We start from the raw sequence: 15623 nt of genomic DNA, 5'->3' as shown, positions 1-15623 counted from the left end.
TACAGCCGGAATTCAAAATTGATTAAATATATTTTTTTCCTCACCCATCTACACACACGGCGTAATGAGAAAGTGAAACATGTTTTTAGAAATGTTTGCACATTTATTGAAAATTAAATACAGAAACATCTCATTTACATAAGTATTCACAACCCTGAGTCAATACATGTTAGAATCACCTTTGGCAGCAATTACAGCTGTGAGTCTTTCTGGGTAAGTCTCTAAGAGCTTTGCACACCTGGATTGTACAATATTGTTACATTATTATTTAAAAAATTGAAGTTGGTTGTTGATCATTGCTAGACAGCCATTTTCAAGTCATGCCATACATTTTCTGTCTGATTTTAAGTCTAAACTGTAACTAGGCCACTCAGGAACATTCAATGTCGTGTTGGTAAGCAAAACTGTGTATATTTGGTTATTGTCCTGCTGACAGACCAGACTGAACCAGATTGTCCTCTAGGATTTTGCCTGTGCTTAGCTCTATTCCATTTATTTGTATCCTGAAAAACTCCCTTGCCAATGACAAGCATACCCATAACATGATGCAGCCACCACCATGCTTGAAAATTTGAAGAGTGGTACTCAGTGATGTGTTGTATTTGTCCCAAACATAACACTTTGTATTCAGGACTTCAAGTTAATATCTTTGCCACATTTTTTGCAGTTTTACTTTAGTGCCTTATTGCAAACAGGATGCATGTTTTGGAATATTTGTATTCTGTACAGGCTTCTTTCTTTTCACTCTGTCAATTAGGTTAGTATTGTGGAGTAACTACAATGTTGTTGATCCATCCTCAGTTTTCTCCTATCACAGACATTAAACTCTGCAACTGTTTTAGTCACCATTGGCCTCATGGTGAAATCCCTGAGCGGTTTCCTTCCTCTCCAGCAACTGAGTTAGGAAGGACGCCTGTATCTTTGTAATGACTGGGTGTATTGATACACCAGCCATAGTGTAATTAATAACTTCACCATGCTCAAAGGGATATTCAATGTCAGTTTTTCTTTTTTTTTTACCCATCTACCAATATGTGCCCTTCTTTGCGAGGCATTGGAAAACCTCCCTGGTCTTTGTGGTTGAATCTGTTTGAAATTCAGTGCTCAACTGAGGGACCTTACAGATAATTGTATGTGTGGTGTAGAGAGATTAGGTATTTAAGAAATCATGTTAACCACTATTATTGCACACAAGGTGAGTCAATGCAATTTATGTGACTTGTTCAGAAAATGTTTACTCCTGAACTTATTTAGGCTTGCCATAACAAAGGGGTTGAATACTTATTGACTCAAGACATTTCAGCTTTTCATTTTTAAATAATTTGTTTAAAAAATGACAAACATATTTCCACTGACATTATGGTGTCACGGGTGCTGTAGGTGGGTGTGGTGCAGGAATCAAGCGCAGGACGCAGAAACTAAGTCCAAAAGACTTTAGTGAAATATTAACTTAGTACACGAGCTCAACAAGCCCGGAGGCGAAATAAAGGCGCACTAACATGTGCGAAAAACCCTCTCCAAAACAACGGAGGGAAAACACGTAGCACAGAACACCTGACACACACAACGAGAACTAAATAGGACACTAATGAACACTAACTGGAAACAGGTGTCCAACATCAAGACAAAACCAAACGAACATGAAACATACAACGGTGGCAGCTAGTACTCCGGGGACGACGACCGCCGAAGCCTGCCCGAGCAAGGAGGAGGAGCAGCCTCGGCCGAAACCGTGACATATGGGGTGTTTTGTATAGGCCAGTGACAAAAAATGTCAATTTAGACCATTTTAAATTCACGCTGTAACACAACAAAATCTGGAGAAAAAGTCAAGGGGTGTGAATACTTTCTGAAGGCACTGTATTTAACCACCGCTACAGACATACTGACAAGTTAAGATGACCGCTTGACTGTGTACTGTATATGTCATTTGACTTTTATTCTAGTCTATTGGCTGAAAGGAATCAGAATGAGAAATGTCTCCTTTTTACACCCCTACTCTTCAAAACTACATGTTAATGACCACTGGCACAGTTGTATAATTCATTTAGTTCTATTGAACATAAGGAATGAGAAGGAGTTTAACTGTCTTTGTTCTGGGTGTTTATTTCACTGCTTCTCTTCACTATGTGGTTGATGTCTGTCTGCAGGTGTCAGATGGAGATGTCTAACTGTAATTACCGACTGACTGACTGACTGACAGGCCCAATGGCATCCTTCACTCTCTCTCTCTCACGCTGGATGCATCTCAATTTCATAACATTTTCAGAGGCTGGTGCCTCATTTTGATTAATGTTGCCATGACAACTACATAATTCATGAATTGTATTAGCCTTCCATTTGTCTTTTTCTGAATCGTAATTCACCGGGGCTTCGGTGGAGAGAAACTCTCTCTGCTTTTATCCTTTAGTGTCTGTCTACTCTTCCCTTAATCGCTCCATCCCCCCACCCTCCCCAGCTGAAATGCTGACGTGTTGCTTCCTTGGTGTGGGATGCAGGGAACCAGAGAGGCCCTACAGTCATGATGAACCTACAGGCCTTGCTTCTCATTTAAAAGATGGTCCCTCATCTGAACTGTATTGGTGTCTAACTAGCTCTACACTGACACCCATTGGCCACAGAGGAGGAAATGCTGCTTGTCACCCCAGAAGAACAGAGACATCTCTTCAATGATTTATAGAAATACAGTACTAGCTGGTAGAAAAACATTTAGTTTACAGTCTATGGAAACTGTATCGGAAATACAGTGGGGGAAAAAAGTATTTAGTCAGCCACCAATTGTGCAAGTTCTCCCACTTAAAAAGATGAGAGAGGCCTGTAATTTTCATCATAGGTACACGTCAACTATGACAGACAAATTGAGAAAGAAATTCCAAAAAATCACATTGTAGGATTTTTATTGAATTTATTTGCAAATTATGGTGGAAAATAAGTATTTGGTCACCTACAAACAAGCAAGATTTCTGGCTCTCACAGACCTGTAACTTCTTCTTTAAGAGGCTCCTCTGTCCTCCACTCGTTACCTGTATTAATGGCACCTGTTTGAACTTGTTATCAGTATAAAAGACACCTGTCAACAACCTCAAACAGTCACACTCCAAACTCCACTATGGCCTAGACCAAAGAGCTGTCAAAGGACACCAGAAACAAAATTGTAGACCTGCACCAGGCTGGGAAGACTGAATCTGCAATAGGTAAGCAGCTTGGTTTGAAGAAATCAACTGTGGGAGCAATTATTAGGAAATGGAAGACATACAAGACCACTGATAATCTCCCTCGATCTGGGGCTCCACGCAAGATCTCACCCCGTGGGGTCAAAATGATCACAAGAACGGTGAGCAAAAATCCCAGAACCACACGGGGGGACCTAGTGAATGACCTGCAGAGAGCTGGGACCAAAGTAACAAAGCCTACCATCAGTAACACACTACGCCGCCAGGGACTGAAATCCTGCAGTGCCAGACGTGTCCCCCTGCTTAAGCCAGTACATGTCCAGGCCCGTCTGAAGTTTGCTAGAGTGCATTTGGATGATCCAGAAGAGGATTGGGAGAATGTCATATGGTCAGATGAAACCAAAATATAACTTTTTGGTAAAAACTCAACTCGTCGTGTTTGGAGGACAAAGAATGCTGAGTTGCATTCAAAGAACACCATACCTACTGTGAAGCATGGGGGTGGAAACATCATGCTTTGGGGCTGTTTTTCAGCAAAGGGACCAGGACGACTGATCCGTGTAAAGGAAAGAATGAATGGGGCCATGTATCGTGAGATTTTGAGTGAAAACCTCCTTCCATCAGCAAGGGCATTGAAGATGAAACGTGGCTGGGTCTTTCAGCATGACAATGATCCCAAACACACTGCCCGGGCAACGAAGGAGTGGCTTCGTAAGAAGCATTTCAAGGTCCTGGAGTGGCCTAGCCAGTCTCCAGATCTCAACCCCATAGAAAATCTTTGGAGGGAGTTGAAAGTCCGTGTTGCCCAGCGACAGCCCCAAAACATCACTGCTCTAGAGGAGATCTGCATGGAGGAATGGGCCAAAATACCAGCAACAGTGTGTGAAAACCTTGTGAAGACTTACAGAAAACGTTTGACCTGTGTCATTGCCAACAAAGGGTATATAACAAAGTATTGAGAAACTTTTGTTATTGACCAAATACTTATTTTCCACCATAATTTGCAAATAAATTCATAAAAAATCCTACAATGTGATTTTCTGGAAAAACTTTTCTCATTTTGTCTGTCATAGTTGACGTGTACCTATGATGAAAATTACAGGCCTCTCTCATCTTTTTAAGTGGGAGAACTTGCACAATTGGTGGCTGACTAAATACTTTTTTCCCCACTGTACTGTTTTTGGCACCTTTTACAAAAATCTGACAAAACATTTGAATTTTACACTTTTAATTTGAGTCCCTATCTGAATTTAGATCAGATCTGTATGCAGAGGACGGATGTGTGCAAAGGATCATGGTAATTCCAGTTGAAGCAGTAATTATCTTTTAGTTGGCCGGTTTGTCCTTACTGGACTGACAGCAAGGGTCTGAGTTGAGATGTCCTTCATCGTTGTCCCCACTCACGGCTAAAACCAAACACACAAACACACACAGAGGTCCTGTCAAAACCAGTCACTTCACTTCAATTTGTCAGGGTTGGTCAGGGACATCAGTGCCAGTTGGTACACAAATTCCCTCATGTCTAACCCCTCCCTCCACCTCTCCCCTATAGTCCACACCTGCCTCGTCACCTCTCTCCCTCCCTCTCTCTCCCCCATTTCCCTCCCTCCCTCTTCATCCATATCACCTCTCTCCTCCCCTCCCCCCTATCCATCACCTCTCCCCTCTTCACCTCTCCCTCCCTCTCCCCCATTTCTCTCCCTCCCTTCCTCCTCAACTCTCTCCCTCCCTCTCTCTCCCCCATTTCCCTCCCTCCCTTCCTCCTCACCTCTCTCCCTCCCTCTCTCTCCCCCATTTCCCCCCACTCCCTCCCTATTCATCCATATCACCTCTCTCCTCCCCTCCCCCCTATCCATCACCTCTCCCCTCCTCACCTCTCCCTCCCTCCTCCATCACATTCTCCTGGCTGGTGGTGGCTGAGGTCATGGGTGTGGTTTTGGGTGTGTCTGTAGGGCTGTTCTGCCCTTCCCAGATCACTGTGGAACCTCTGTCTGCAGATTGTAGACGCCGGAGGGGCGAAGTCTTCTGGTCTCCGGGACTGAAGGACTGGGAGCCCAGCTTTCGATGGGAGCCCAGCTTTCGACGGCCCCCCAAACCTGAACGCAGTGGCAGCCCACCCAGTCCTCCCGCTTGGTCAGAGTCACCCAGGGAGGGGGCACGTCGCAGGGGGGAGGGGGAGACGGGGGCACTGCGGGGGTCTGTAGGAGAGAAGAGAGAGAACAGAGGTGAGAGATATAACAGGGAGTGAGAACGGAGGGGAAAGATGTAACAGGGAGAGAGAACAGAGGGGAGAGATGTAACAGGGAGAGAGAACAGAGGGGAGAGATGTAACAGGGAGAGAGAACAGAGGGGAGAGATGTAACAGGGAGAGAGAACAGAGGGGAGAGATGTAACAGTGTAGGGTGAGGGAGAGAGACAGAAAGAGAGGGAGGGAGAGAGAGACATATGAGGAGTAGTATCAGTACAAATGACTCATGTAGTGATTTGAATGTGATTTGTGTATAATAGTGTCTGTGGTCTCTCACGAGTTGTTCAGTGTGTGTCTGTCTGTCTGTATGGTCTCACCAGTCCCAGCAGCAGTCTGTGTGTCTGGTGGGTAGTCTGCACTGTCAGCCAGGTTCTCTATACTGCCAGCAGCGTAGAACAGAGCACGTCCCTCTCTCCCTCCTCCTCCTTTAGGCTTAATCAGCTTCTTCATCCTGTCTGCTATCCAGCTGGACTTCCTACAGAGAGGGATGGAGGGATGGAGGGAGGGAGGAAAGGAAGGAGAGATAGCGAGGGAAAGAGGGAGATCAAGATCAATAGGAAGTGTGGGAGATGGAGAGAGTGGGGGGACAAAAATAGGGATTTGGCCTTGGTCTGTGTCTGCATGTTTGTCTGCATCCAAACGAATTGCAGGAGTCCAGAAGAAACGCTACAAAGACTACAGTAAGGACCTATTGGAGCGATGCGACATCCATCCCTCAAACCTGGAACCTCTCTCGACAGGTCCACCTGTCAGCCCACCTGTGCTGTGGGATTCAACTCCTCCAAGACAGCATCTTTACAGAGGGCAATCAGCCTCCACAGACACATGATGTGGCAGCAGCACCAGCTGCGCTAACCCACACTTCTCCCCAATCTTAACGGCGCATCATTGACTTCAATGGACAACCAATGTGTGTGTGTGTGTGTGTGTGTTTACTTGGCCTTGCTGGGTGTATGCATGTTGGGGTCCAGGACTCTGTACTGATCCATAATCTTCTCCACCAGCTTCTGTTTCTCTCTACGCAACTCACCCATCTTCTCCCTGGAGAGAGGAGAGGAGATGCGAGAGGGAGGAGAGGAGAGACGGAAGAGAGGGTAGGAAAAGAGAGGAGAGGAGAGGAGAGATGAAAATTTAGGGGAAAATATAATAATATTTACGTTGTGTGTGTGTGTGTGTGTGTGTGTGTGTGTGTGTGTGTGTGTGTGTGTGTACTGACTGGTACTCTCTCTGCTGTGAGTTGTGCTGGTCCTTGCGCTCCAGGCTCTGCTCCATCAGGGCTCTGTTGTGATTGGTCAGACTCTGGTTCTGCTCCAACAGGTGACGGTTCTCCTCCTCCATGTTCCCCTTCAGCTGGGTCAGCAGCTACTCACACACACACAGGTTTCAGAATGATTTATAGTAAACAAGATAAGGTGTGTGGGTGGTCTAACATTACTATCCTTTTGGGTTCCAAAAGTCCTCACAAGGATAGTAAAACAAGGAACATTTGACAAGTGTGGACATTTCGCCGGTCCCCAAAAGGAAAAATGCTATTATGGCCTCAGGGGTTAGGTTTAGGGTTAGGTTTAGTTTTAGGGTTTGGGGTTAGGTTTAGGGTTAGGATTTTGAATGGGAATCCATTTTTTGGTCCGTCCCAACTTGGATAGGAAAAACCAACGTGTGTGTGAGACCCTCCCTTCCTCCTGACCTGGTACTGGTTGGTAAGGCGGTCGGTGCTGAGCTCCAGTCTCTGGTTGTTCTCCCTCAGAGAGCTTATCTCTCCCTCCAGCCTGGTCCTCTCCAGCTGGGCAGCACTCAGCTCCCCTCGCAGCACCGAGCCCTGGGCCAGCAGCTCACTCTGTAACTGGGCCGACTCCCTCTGCACACCCTGCAGCCTGGGAGAACAGAACAACATACATTACAACACAACCAGACAAAATAAGACGGTGAACCAGCAACTCAGGCTATTTGTCAGTCAAACAACCAACTGCTTGGTGTCAGATTGAATAGATCAGGGATGAACTTAATAGATCAAGGATGAACTGAATAGATCAGGGATGCACTGAATAGATCAGGGATGAACTGAATGGATAAGGGACGAACTGAATAGATCCGGGACGAACTGAATTGATCAGGGATGAACTGAATGGATAAGGGACGAACTGAATAGATCCGGGACGAACTGAATTGATCAGGGACGAACTGAATTGATCAGGGACGAACTGAATTGATCAGGGACGAACTGAATAGATCAAGGATGAACTGAATAGATCAGGGACGAACTGAATAGATCAGGGACACAATGAATAGATCAGGGATTAACTAAATGGATCAGGGATGAACTGAATAGATCAAGAAGTTATATTAAATGAAATAGGTTGAAGAGAATAAGTGATGACGGAGCAGTTAGTTGTTTGACTGACAAATAGTATGAGAGAGGTTGTTGTTTTTTACCTCTCATAATCCTCTTTCAGTCTCTCTAGTTCTCTTTCTCTCTCCACATTCTTCTGCACCTCTCCCTCCATCTTCTCTCTTTCCATCTTCATCTCTGTTTCTTTCTCCTCCAGCTGGGATTTGAGACCCAGGAGCTCCTGATACCTGGAGAACATGAAGGTGTTATGAACATTGATATGACTTATACTTAAACACTCATTAAGGTGTCATGACTGATTTCATAAACTTTATTTTATCAGGGGGGTTTTCACAAGTCAGTTTACAGTGTATTCAAGCATATAGAATTCCAATCAGACTGGTTTCATAAAGTTAACAATGTCTTATGTTTAAATAAAGTGTTACTTGGTGTTCCCTACTTTCCCTCCAGCTCCCTGTGTTCCCAACCTTCCTTCCAGCTCCATGTGTTCCCAACCTTCCCTCCAGCTCCCTGTGTTCCCTACCTTCCTTCCAGCTCCCTGTGTTCCCAACCTTCCCTCCAGCTCTCTGTGTTCCCAACCTTCCCTCCAGCTCCCTGTGTTCCCAACCTTCCCTCCAGCTCCATGTGTTCCCAACCTTCCCTCCAGCTCCCTGTGTTCCCTACCTTCCCTCCAGCTCCCTGTGTTCCCTACCTTCACTCCAGCTCCCTGTGTTCCCAACCTTCCCTCCAGCTCCCTGTGTTCCCAACCTTCCCTCCAGCTCCCTGTGTTCCCTACCTTCCCTCCAGCTCCCTGTGTTCCCTACCTTCCCTCCAGCTCCCTGTGTTCCCTACCTTCCCTCCAGCTCCCTGTGTTCCCTACCTTCCCTCCAGCTCCCTGTGCTGTGTCTCCAGGTTACGGTTACTGCTCCTCAGGTGGGAGTGTCTATCCAGCAGCTCCTCTAGCTCTGCCTCCTGCCTCTGCTGCAACGTTGTCATTCGCTCCTGGTCTCTCCTCAGCCCCTCCGTCCTGGCCAATGACTCCTCATGCTCCCTGGCCCACACCTTAGACTCCGCCTCCAGAGCAGCACACCTGGCCTCGCTTTCGCTGCACCTCGCCAACACTGCTGCATGCTGGAAGCTAAGGGATGCCTGCTCCACCTGGGGGGGGGTTATCAAACACTGTGACTCTGACACAGGTGACAGTACTACAGTCTCTGAAGTGGCGAGAGGACCCAGTTTCAGGATAATAACTATATAAAACAATAGTAGTATGATACCTGTAGCTGAGTGTTGAGTGTCTGCAGCTTGGTGCAGGTCTCCTGCAGGGTGATAGAGTGATGTTGCAGGGTGTCTATCTGCTCCCTCAGGTGGCTACAGGCGGACTGGGACTGAGACAGCTGGGATAGCAACACCTCCCGCTCGGCGCCCACCGCTGCATTCTGAGGGGGAGGTGAGAAAGAGATGATATGACTAGAGACAGTTGACAATCACATGACAAATTGTCACAGCATATATCAGCAGATTAGAATTTGAGAGGTGAACACACACAGACACACACCTCCCGCTCCACACCCACCACTGCACTCTGAGAGGGAGGTGAGAAGGGGGGGGATAGTAGAGGTTTATGAAGAGTTTATTAAAACTAAAATATGTGATAAGTGTATAAGCAGAATATAGTGGCAGACTGGAGGACAGGGTGTGGTCCTCTGTAATTAGCTTCTGCTTATCTACGACAAATGATATGGCACAGCAAATATCAACAAAAACAACGAGTGGTGAACACACATACCTCTCTCTCCAGGTCTATCAGTCGTTCACTCATAGACCAGTCCATCTTCTCTACTCCAGCTTTTGGGGGCGTACGGAGGTCATGGCCCTCCTTTGGTTGGGCATCTTTAGCCTCTGGGTGCTCTAATGGGAGTGTGTCTGAGGATTTAGCCTTCTGTGTGTTAGCAGGGCTTTCTGGTGGAAAATTACCAGGGACGGCATCTCTCTCCCACTTCTCTGAAAGAAGAAGGTCAGCGGTAACTGTCTTCAGTTCAGCCTCTGCCCTCTCCAACTCCTGCTTCAGCCGTGCAGCCTCATTGGACAGTTTTTGGGACTGCACCTTCTCATTGGCTAGCTCCTGTGGGAAAAGGAGAGGATGAAAACGGATTTCTAGGCTCAAGGCACACATACACACACACACACACACACACACACACACACACACACATACACACACACACACACACACATACATACACACACACATACACACACATACACACACACACACACACACACATACACACACACACACACCTGATTCAGAGATCTGATTTTATCCTGGGTTTCTGTGTTCAGCTCTTTAAGCTCCTGGCTCTCCTTCTCCAGACCCTGTAGCCGAGTACCCAGCTCCTTCTCCAGACCCTGTAGCCGAGTACCGAGCTCCTTCTCCAGGTCCTGTAGTTGAGCACAGAGCTCCTTGGATTGAGACAGCTCCTGACACACACGCCTACAGAGACAGAGAGATCAACTAGGTCAGACCCATTATACGTTAAAAGCTCGGAAACACACTGTTTGTAAATGGAGGGGACTGTTCTGCTACCTCTATTTTAAAATAATTACGTGTGTGTGTGTGTGTCCGCGTGCGTGTGTGCAGGTCCAGGTGTGTGTGTAACACCTGTGCTCTGTCTCCAGACTGCAGGCCCTCTGGTTGCTGTGTTCTAGGGCTGATGCTGTACTCTGTAACTGCTGCCTCAGCCTGGCCGCCTCCCTCTCCCTCTGCCTCTGCTCCTTCCGTTGGCTTTCCAGCTCTCCCTGACACGCCTCCTTCTCCTGCTCCAATCGCGAGGCCTCCAGCAGAGCCTGGTCCCGCCCCCGAGTCAGAGACTCCACCTCTAGTGCTACCTCGCGAAGCTCCGCCTCTAGCTCCTCCTCATTGCGCCGTGAGGATTCCAGACTCCTCCCCTGGCGCTCTAGCTCCGCCCTCAGGGCTTGGGTCGTCAGCTCCAATTGGTCACCCTGGCAAACAAGGTAGCGTTCAGGATCACAGTATTCAGTGACATTGTGTAACCTAGACTTGATCTTTCTGTTGGTAGCAGTGTGTACTGTGTGTGTTGTGCTGAGTAATGTGTGTGTGTTTTGCAGTGCATAGTGTGTGTATTGCAGCAGTGACACCTTGCGTTGGGCAGTGCGTAGGGTGTCCACAGAGCTACGGAGGGTCTCTCTCTCTCTCTCCAGCGTGGCTCGCTCCCCCTCCAGAGTAGCGATGACCGAGGCCTGCATCCGCTGCAGCTCAGCCTGGCTCCGCAGACGACATAGCTCCTCCTCCATCTGCAGGCCCTCTGCCTGCAGCACCTAACACACACCAGAGAGGAATGATGTGGAATGGACAGAGGGACGGACCATCTGACAGACTGACACACTACAGTAAGGAGGACTAGGAAGAATAAGGGTGGAATTAATGGACAGATGATGGTACCCTATGGAAGACTATGGATGGGCGGACAGATGGATGGATGGATGGACAAGGGATTAAGTAGCTGTCTGCGACAGTTGCAATGTGTAAGGGGAAAGCCCTATGACTCTACTGGCAGAGTAATGATTGTCTGATGGTGATGGGTTCCATACCTCTATCTGTCTCTTGGCCTCTGCCAGGCTCTCTGTAGCCTTCCTCAGTCTCTGAACCTCGGCCTCCAGTAGCACCAGTTTCTGCTCAGCCTCCCAGGCTTTCCTGCTCTGTTCCCCAAGCTTGGTGCGCAGGTCCTGGGCTACAGACGCCTGTCTGTCAGCCTCCTCCAGGGCCTGCTGGAGCTCAGAGGCCAGGCGCTCCATGTCGGGCCCAGGGAGCACACACACGTCTTTTTCACTGAGTTCCACTGAATTTTCTTTCTCTTCTCTCTCCTTTGTTTTTGGTAGTTTATCTTCTTCAGTGGTTGGGCTGGGGTCTTGTATCTCTTTCCGGTCAATATCTGCCTTCCCAAGATCTCCTTCCTTCTCATTTGTAACATGTTTTATCTCTCTCCCGATCTCCTTCTCACGTTCTGCTTCTACTCTCTTATTGGGTTTCAGCGCCTGAATCTCTACTTCCACCTCTCTCTCTTCCGGATGGAGCAACTCTGCCCCAACTCCAGCTTCTCTTTGGGTTCTGATGATGTTGGCTCCCCTCTCACTGTCCAACCCTCTCCGAGCAGTACCCTCCCCTTCTCCTCTTGAGGACGACCCTTGGACTCCCCTCTCTCCCCTCTCCTCCCTCTCTCCCTTCTCTTGTACTTCCTCAATACTTTGATGCTTTGTAAACAGCAGTTCCAGGCTCTTTTTCAAAGTGGCATTTTCGTTCTTGATGTTATGAAACTGAGAGTGGAGAGGAGGGTAGACAATGACAAGAACAGTTAATGTGGCCCCTCTAAACAGTTCTATGGGAAACATGCTGGCATTTACTACTCTTCCAGCTAGACGTCTTATACTATTTAAGTGGAAGGATCGGTTTCCTCCTACTTTTAACCATTGGATAAAGGAAGTTATGCAACATCTCAAGCTAGAGAAAATACGCTACTCCATTAGGCGATCTGCAATTACATTTTATTAATATCTGTCAACCTTTCCTATCCTTTGTAGAAGACATGGACCCAGCTAATTTCACAACTCCATAAATCAACCCAAATTAGAATTTGTATCATTATTTTTACTCTTTTTTACTTTTTGTTTTATAATATCTTTGTATATTTTTAAAAATATTTGATTACATCTACATACATGTCAGACGACGCAGTGAAGTTACATCTAGATACATGTCAGACGACACAGTGAGGTTACATCTAGATACGTCAGTGTAACGGTTTAGTGAACCACACCCGCATGATGAGTAACGTTCTCTTAGACCTGAAAACGTTTGTTAGCCTCCTGAGCTAATGCCTAGGCTTTAGCTCAGAGGGCTAACACAGACTTGTCCAAACCCAGTCGGTCACATCAGCTCACCTCTCTTAGTGTGTTCTGATGTTCCGCCTCCAGACAGGCCAGCTCCTCCCTCACCTCCGGCAAATCAGCTTGCTGCAAAATATATCAGACAGTTGGATCCTCCAATAGCAGTGCCCTTAGCCTGGACACTAATACAAGTACTTGGCCAGCCAAAAGGCTCCCTGTGTAGAGTCTCATTCTTCTCAAGGTTACTTTTCCTTGCTACTGTTGCCTTTGTTTGCACTCTGGAGGTTTACTCTAGATGTAACAGGGTTATATTGGTGATTCCCCTTGCCACTTTATTGTTAAGCCAATGGGTTTTTGGTTTTGTCTTGCCTTCACCTACTCAACATGGCATCTTATTGGCTGGTTGGCGTAGCTTGCTTACGAGGGAGGATGTTTCAGTTAGAATCGTCCCAGTGAACAAGCACCAAACCAGCGGTAAGTTGTTGGTTGCAAAGCACTGTACGTCAAAAGTGATTTTTATACTCCCAAGTGATGATGTAAATGTATAATTTATATCAATTTGTTTGTAAATGTTATTCGAACATCACACATAAGATGCAGTGTTTTATGGTGAATATTTGTTGTGCATTTTGTTGTAGAGAATTCCAGCTAATACTAGCTAGCAACTTACTGTGTCTGGTGGGGGGTTTGTATATTTTGTACAGTGCGTGAGTGCAGAGTTGGATGGTGAGCCGTGCGTTGCATGACGTGCAATTTTGTGCTGTTCCTATCAGGTACATTGTTAAAGATATTATATTGTAATTGTATTATTTTGGTAACTACATGCCCCAGTGAACAAGCACCAAACCAGTGTGCGTGAGTGCAGAGTTGGATGGTGAGCCGTGCATTGCATGACGTGCAATTTTGTGCTGTTCCTATCAGAATAAAGCTCCATGACTGGTGTTACAAGATGGAGTTCGTGTTGATGATTGATTGTACACCAACGCAAGAAGAGTACTGTTACATAGACTCAATCCATTTTGATAGATTGACCCTCGTTGACCCTTACCCTCTGAACCCTGAACTCCTGTTCAGACTGCAGGTCCTCCAGACGTCTCCTCAGCTCAGCGTTCTCATTCTCAGCTCCCAGAAGCCTCAGTGACGACGCCTCACCCACCTCCACACTCAGAGGCTTAAGATCTGAGAGAACGAGAGAGAGACGAGAGAGAGAGAGAGAGAGAAGAGAGAGAGAGAGAGAGGAGAGGAGAGAGAAGGAGAGAGAGAGAGAGAGAGAGAGAGAGGAGAGAGAGAGAGAGAGAGAGGAGAGAGAGAGAGAGAGAGAGGAGAGAGAGAGAGAGAGAGAGAGAGAGAGAGAGAGAGAGAGAGAGAGAGAGAGAGAGAGAGAATTGCATTGCTTTGGGAACAGTGGTACCCATTCATGCCAATGAAGCTTATTTGAATTTGAATTAGAGAGGAGGAGTAGTTGACAATAATCAAACATTTTAACTGAAAAGACACACAACAGACAGACAGGCAGACTGACTGACCAATCTCTTCTCTTAGCTCCTCTCTTAGCCCAGCCTCCTCGTCAGACTCCACATCTGATTGGTGAAAATGTAGAGCAGCTGTCATTGTGCCTGTATTGTTGTTGTTATGTCTAAGCTCCTGTCTAAGCTCCGCCTCCAGGCCCATGTTCATCTCCAAGAGCTCATCGACCCTCTGCCTCTCAGTGTCCCGCTCCTACACACACACACACACACACACACACACCAACAAATTAAGGAAAATGTCTACGTGAGCCCGGCCAGCAGATGCCAAATTCCTTACTTGTGATTCAGAAACACATTACCACACACACATTACCATCATTACCTACCCCCCTCCAGGTCTATGAGTCTCTGTCGCAGCAGTAGATGGTCCCTCTCCAGCTCCCGTAGGCTGGAGCAGCGTTGCCGTGTGTCCGCCAGCTGCTCCTCCAGCAGGACCCGGGTCTCCTGCAGCGCCACGCACAGCTGCTGCTGCTCCTACAGGTGGCGCCACACAGAGACAGGGGACAGAGACAGAGAGAGACAGAGACAAGGGATAGAGACAGAGACAGGGGACAGAGACAGGGGATAGAGACAGAGACAGGGGATAGAGACAGAGACAGGGGATAGAGACAGAGACAGGGGATAGAGACAGAGACAGGGGATAGAGACAGAGAGAGAGACAGACAGGGGATAGAGACCAGAGACAGGGGATAGAGACAGAGACAGGGGATAGAGACAGAGACAGGGGATAGAGACAGAGAGAGACAGAGACAGAGACAAGGGATAGAGACAGAGACAGGGGATAGAGACAGAGACAGGGGATAGAGACAGAGACAGGGGATAGAGACAGAGACAGGGGATAGAGACAGAGACAGGGGATAGAGACAGAGACAGGGGATAGAGACAGAGAGAGACAGAGACAAGGGATAGAGACAGAGACAGGGGATGGAGACAGAGAGAGACAGAGACAAGGGATAGAGACAGAGACAGGGGATAGAGACAGAGAGAGACAGAGACAAGGGATAGAGACAGAGACAGGGGATAGAGACAGAGACAGGGGATAGAGACAGAGACAGGGGATAGAGACACAGAGAGAGACAGACAGGGGATAGAGACATAGAGAGAGAGAGAGACAGGGGATAGAGACAGAGACAGGGGATAGAGACAGAGAGAGAGAGACCGTGGGATAGAGACAGAGAGAGAGAGAGGACAGGGGATAGAGACAGAGACAGGGGATAGAGAGAGACAGAGACGGGGACAGGGGATAGAGACAGAGAGAGAGAGAGACAGGGGATAGAGACAGAGACAGGGGATAGAGAGAGACAGAGACGGGGACAGGGGATAGAGACAGAGACCGAGACAGGGGATAGAGAGCGAGAGAGAGACAGGGGATAGAGACAGAGAGAGAGACAGGGGATAGAGAGAGAGACAGGGGATAGAGACAGAGAGAGAGACAG

The 15623-nt window shown here is 47.4% G+C and overlaps 1 protein-coding gene across 1 annotated transcript in view; it reads right to left on the bottom strand.

The window, feature by feature from the left end:
- Positions 1 to 4366: 4366 nt before the first annotated feature.
- The window catches only part of LOC311107248 (uncharacterized protein), a 15071-nt gene continuing 3814 nt past the window's right edge, over positions 4367 to 15623 (bottom strand). The window contains exons 5-23 of the mRNA XM_084149730.1: positions 14514 to 14661; positions 14432 to 14463; positions 14185 to 14377; positions 13707 to 13837; positions 12713 to 12784; positions 11366 to 12088; positions 10913 to 11092; positions 10416 to 10756; positions 10055 to 10247; positions 9540 to 9875; positions 9028 to 9189; positions 8631 to 8908; positions 7855 to 7998; positions 7109 to 7295; positions 6638 to 6783; positions 6358 to 6462; positions 5739 to 5896; positions 5048 to 5371; positions 4367 to 4579 (exon numbers count right to left, since the gene is read on the bottom strand). Of these exons, the coding sequence (XP_084005856.1) occupies positions 4500 to 4579; positions 5048 to 5371; positions 5739 to 5896; positions 6358 to 6462; positions 6638 to 6783; positions 7109 to 7295; positions 7855 to 7998; positions 8631 to 8908; positions 9028 to 9189; positions 9540 to 9875; positions 10055 to 10247; positions 10416 to 10756; positions 10913 to 11092; positions 11366 to 12088; positions 12713 to 12784; positions 13707 to 13837; positions 14185 to 14377; positions 14432 to 14463; positions 14514 to 14661 (3933 nt within the window). The 3' untranslated portion in view covers positions 4367 to 4499. The remainder of the gene's footprint in view (positions 4580 to 5047; positions 5372 to 5738; positions 5897 to 6357; positions 6463 to 6637; positions 6784 to 7108; positions 7296 to 7854; positions 7999 to 8630; positions 8909 to 9027; positions 9190 to 9539; positions 9876 to 10054; positions 10248 to 10415; positions 10757 to 10912; positions 11093 to 11365; positions 12089 to 12712; positions 12785 to 13706; positions 13838 to 14184; positions 14378 to 14431; positions 14464 to 14513; positions 14662 to 15623) is intronic.

The sequence above is a fragment of the Coregonus lavaretus genome (assembly GCF_964263955.1).
Source record: "Coregonus lavaretus genome assembly, chromosome: 32".
NCBI classification, from domain to species: Eukaryota; Metazoa; Chordata; class Actinopteri; order Salmoniformes; family Salmonidae; genus Coregonus; species Coregonus lavaretus.
The sequence above is the reverse complement of the archived record's forward strand: the minus strand, read 5'-3'. Positions and strand labels throughout refer to the sequence as shown.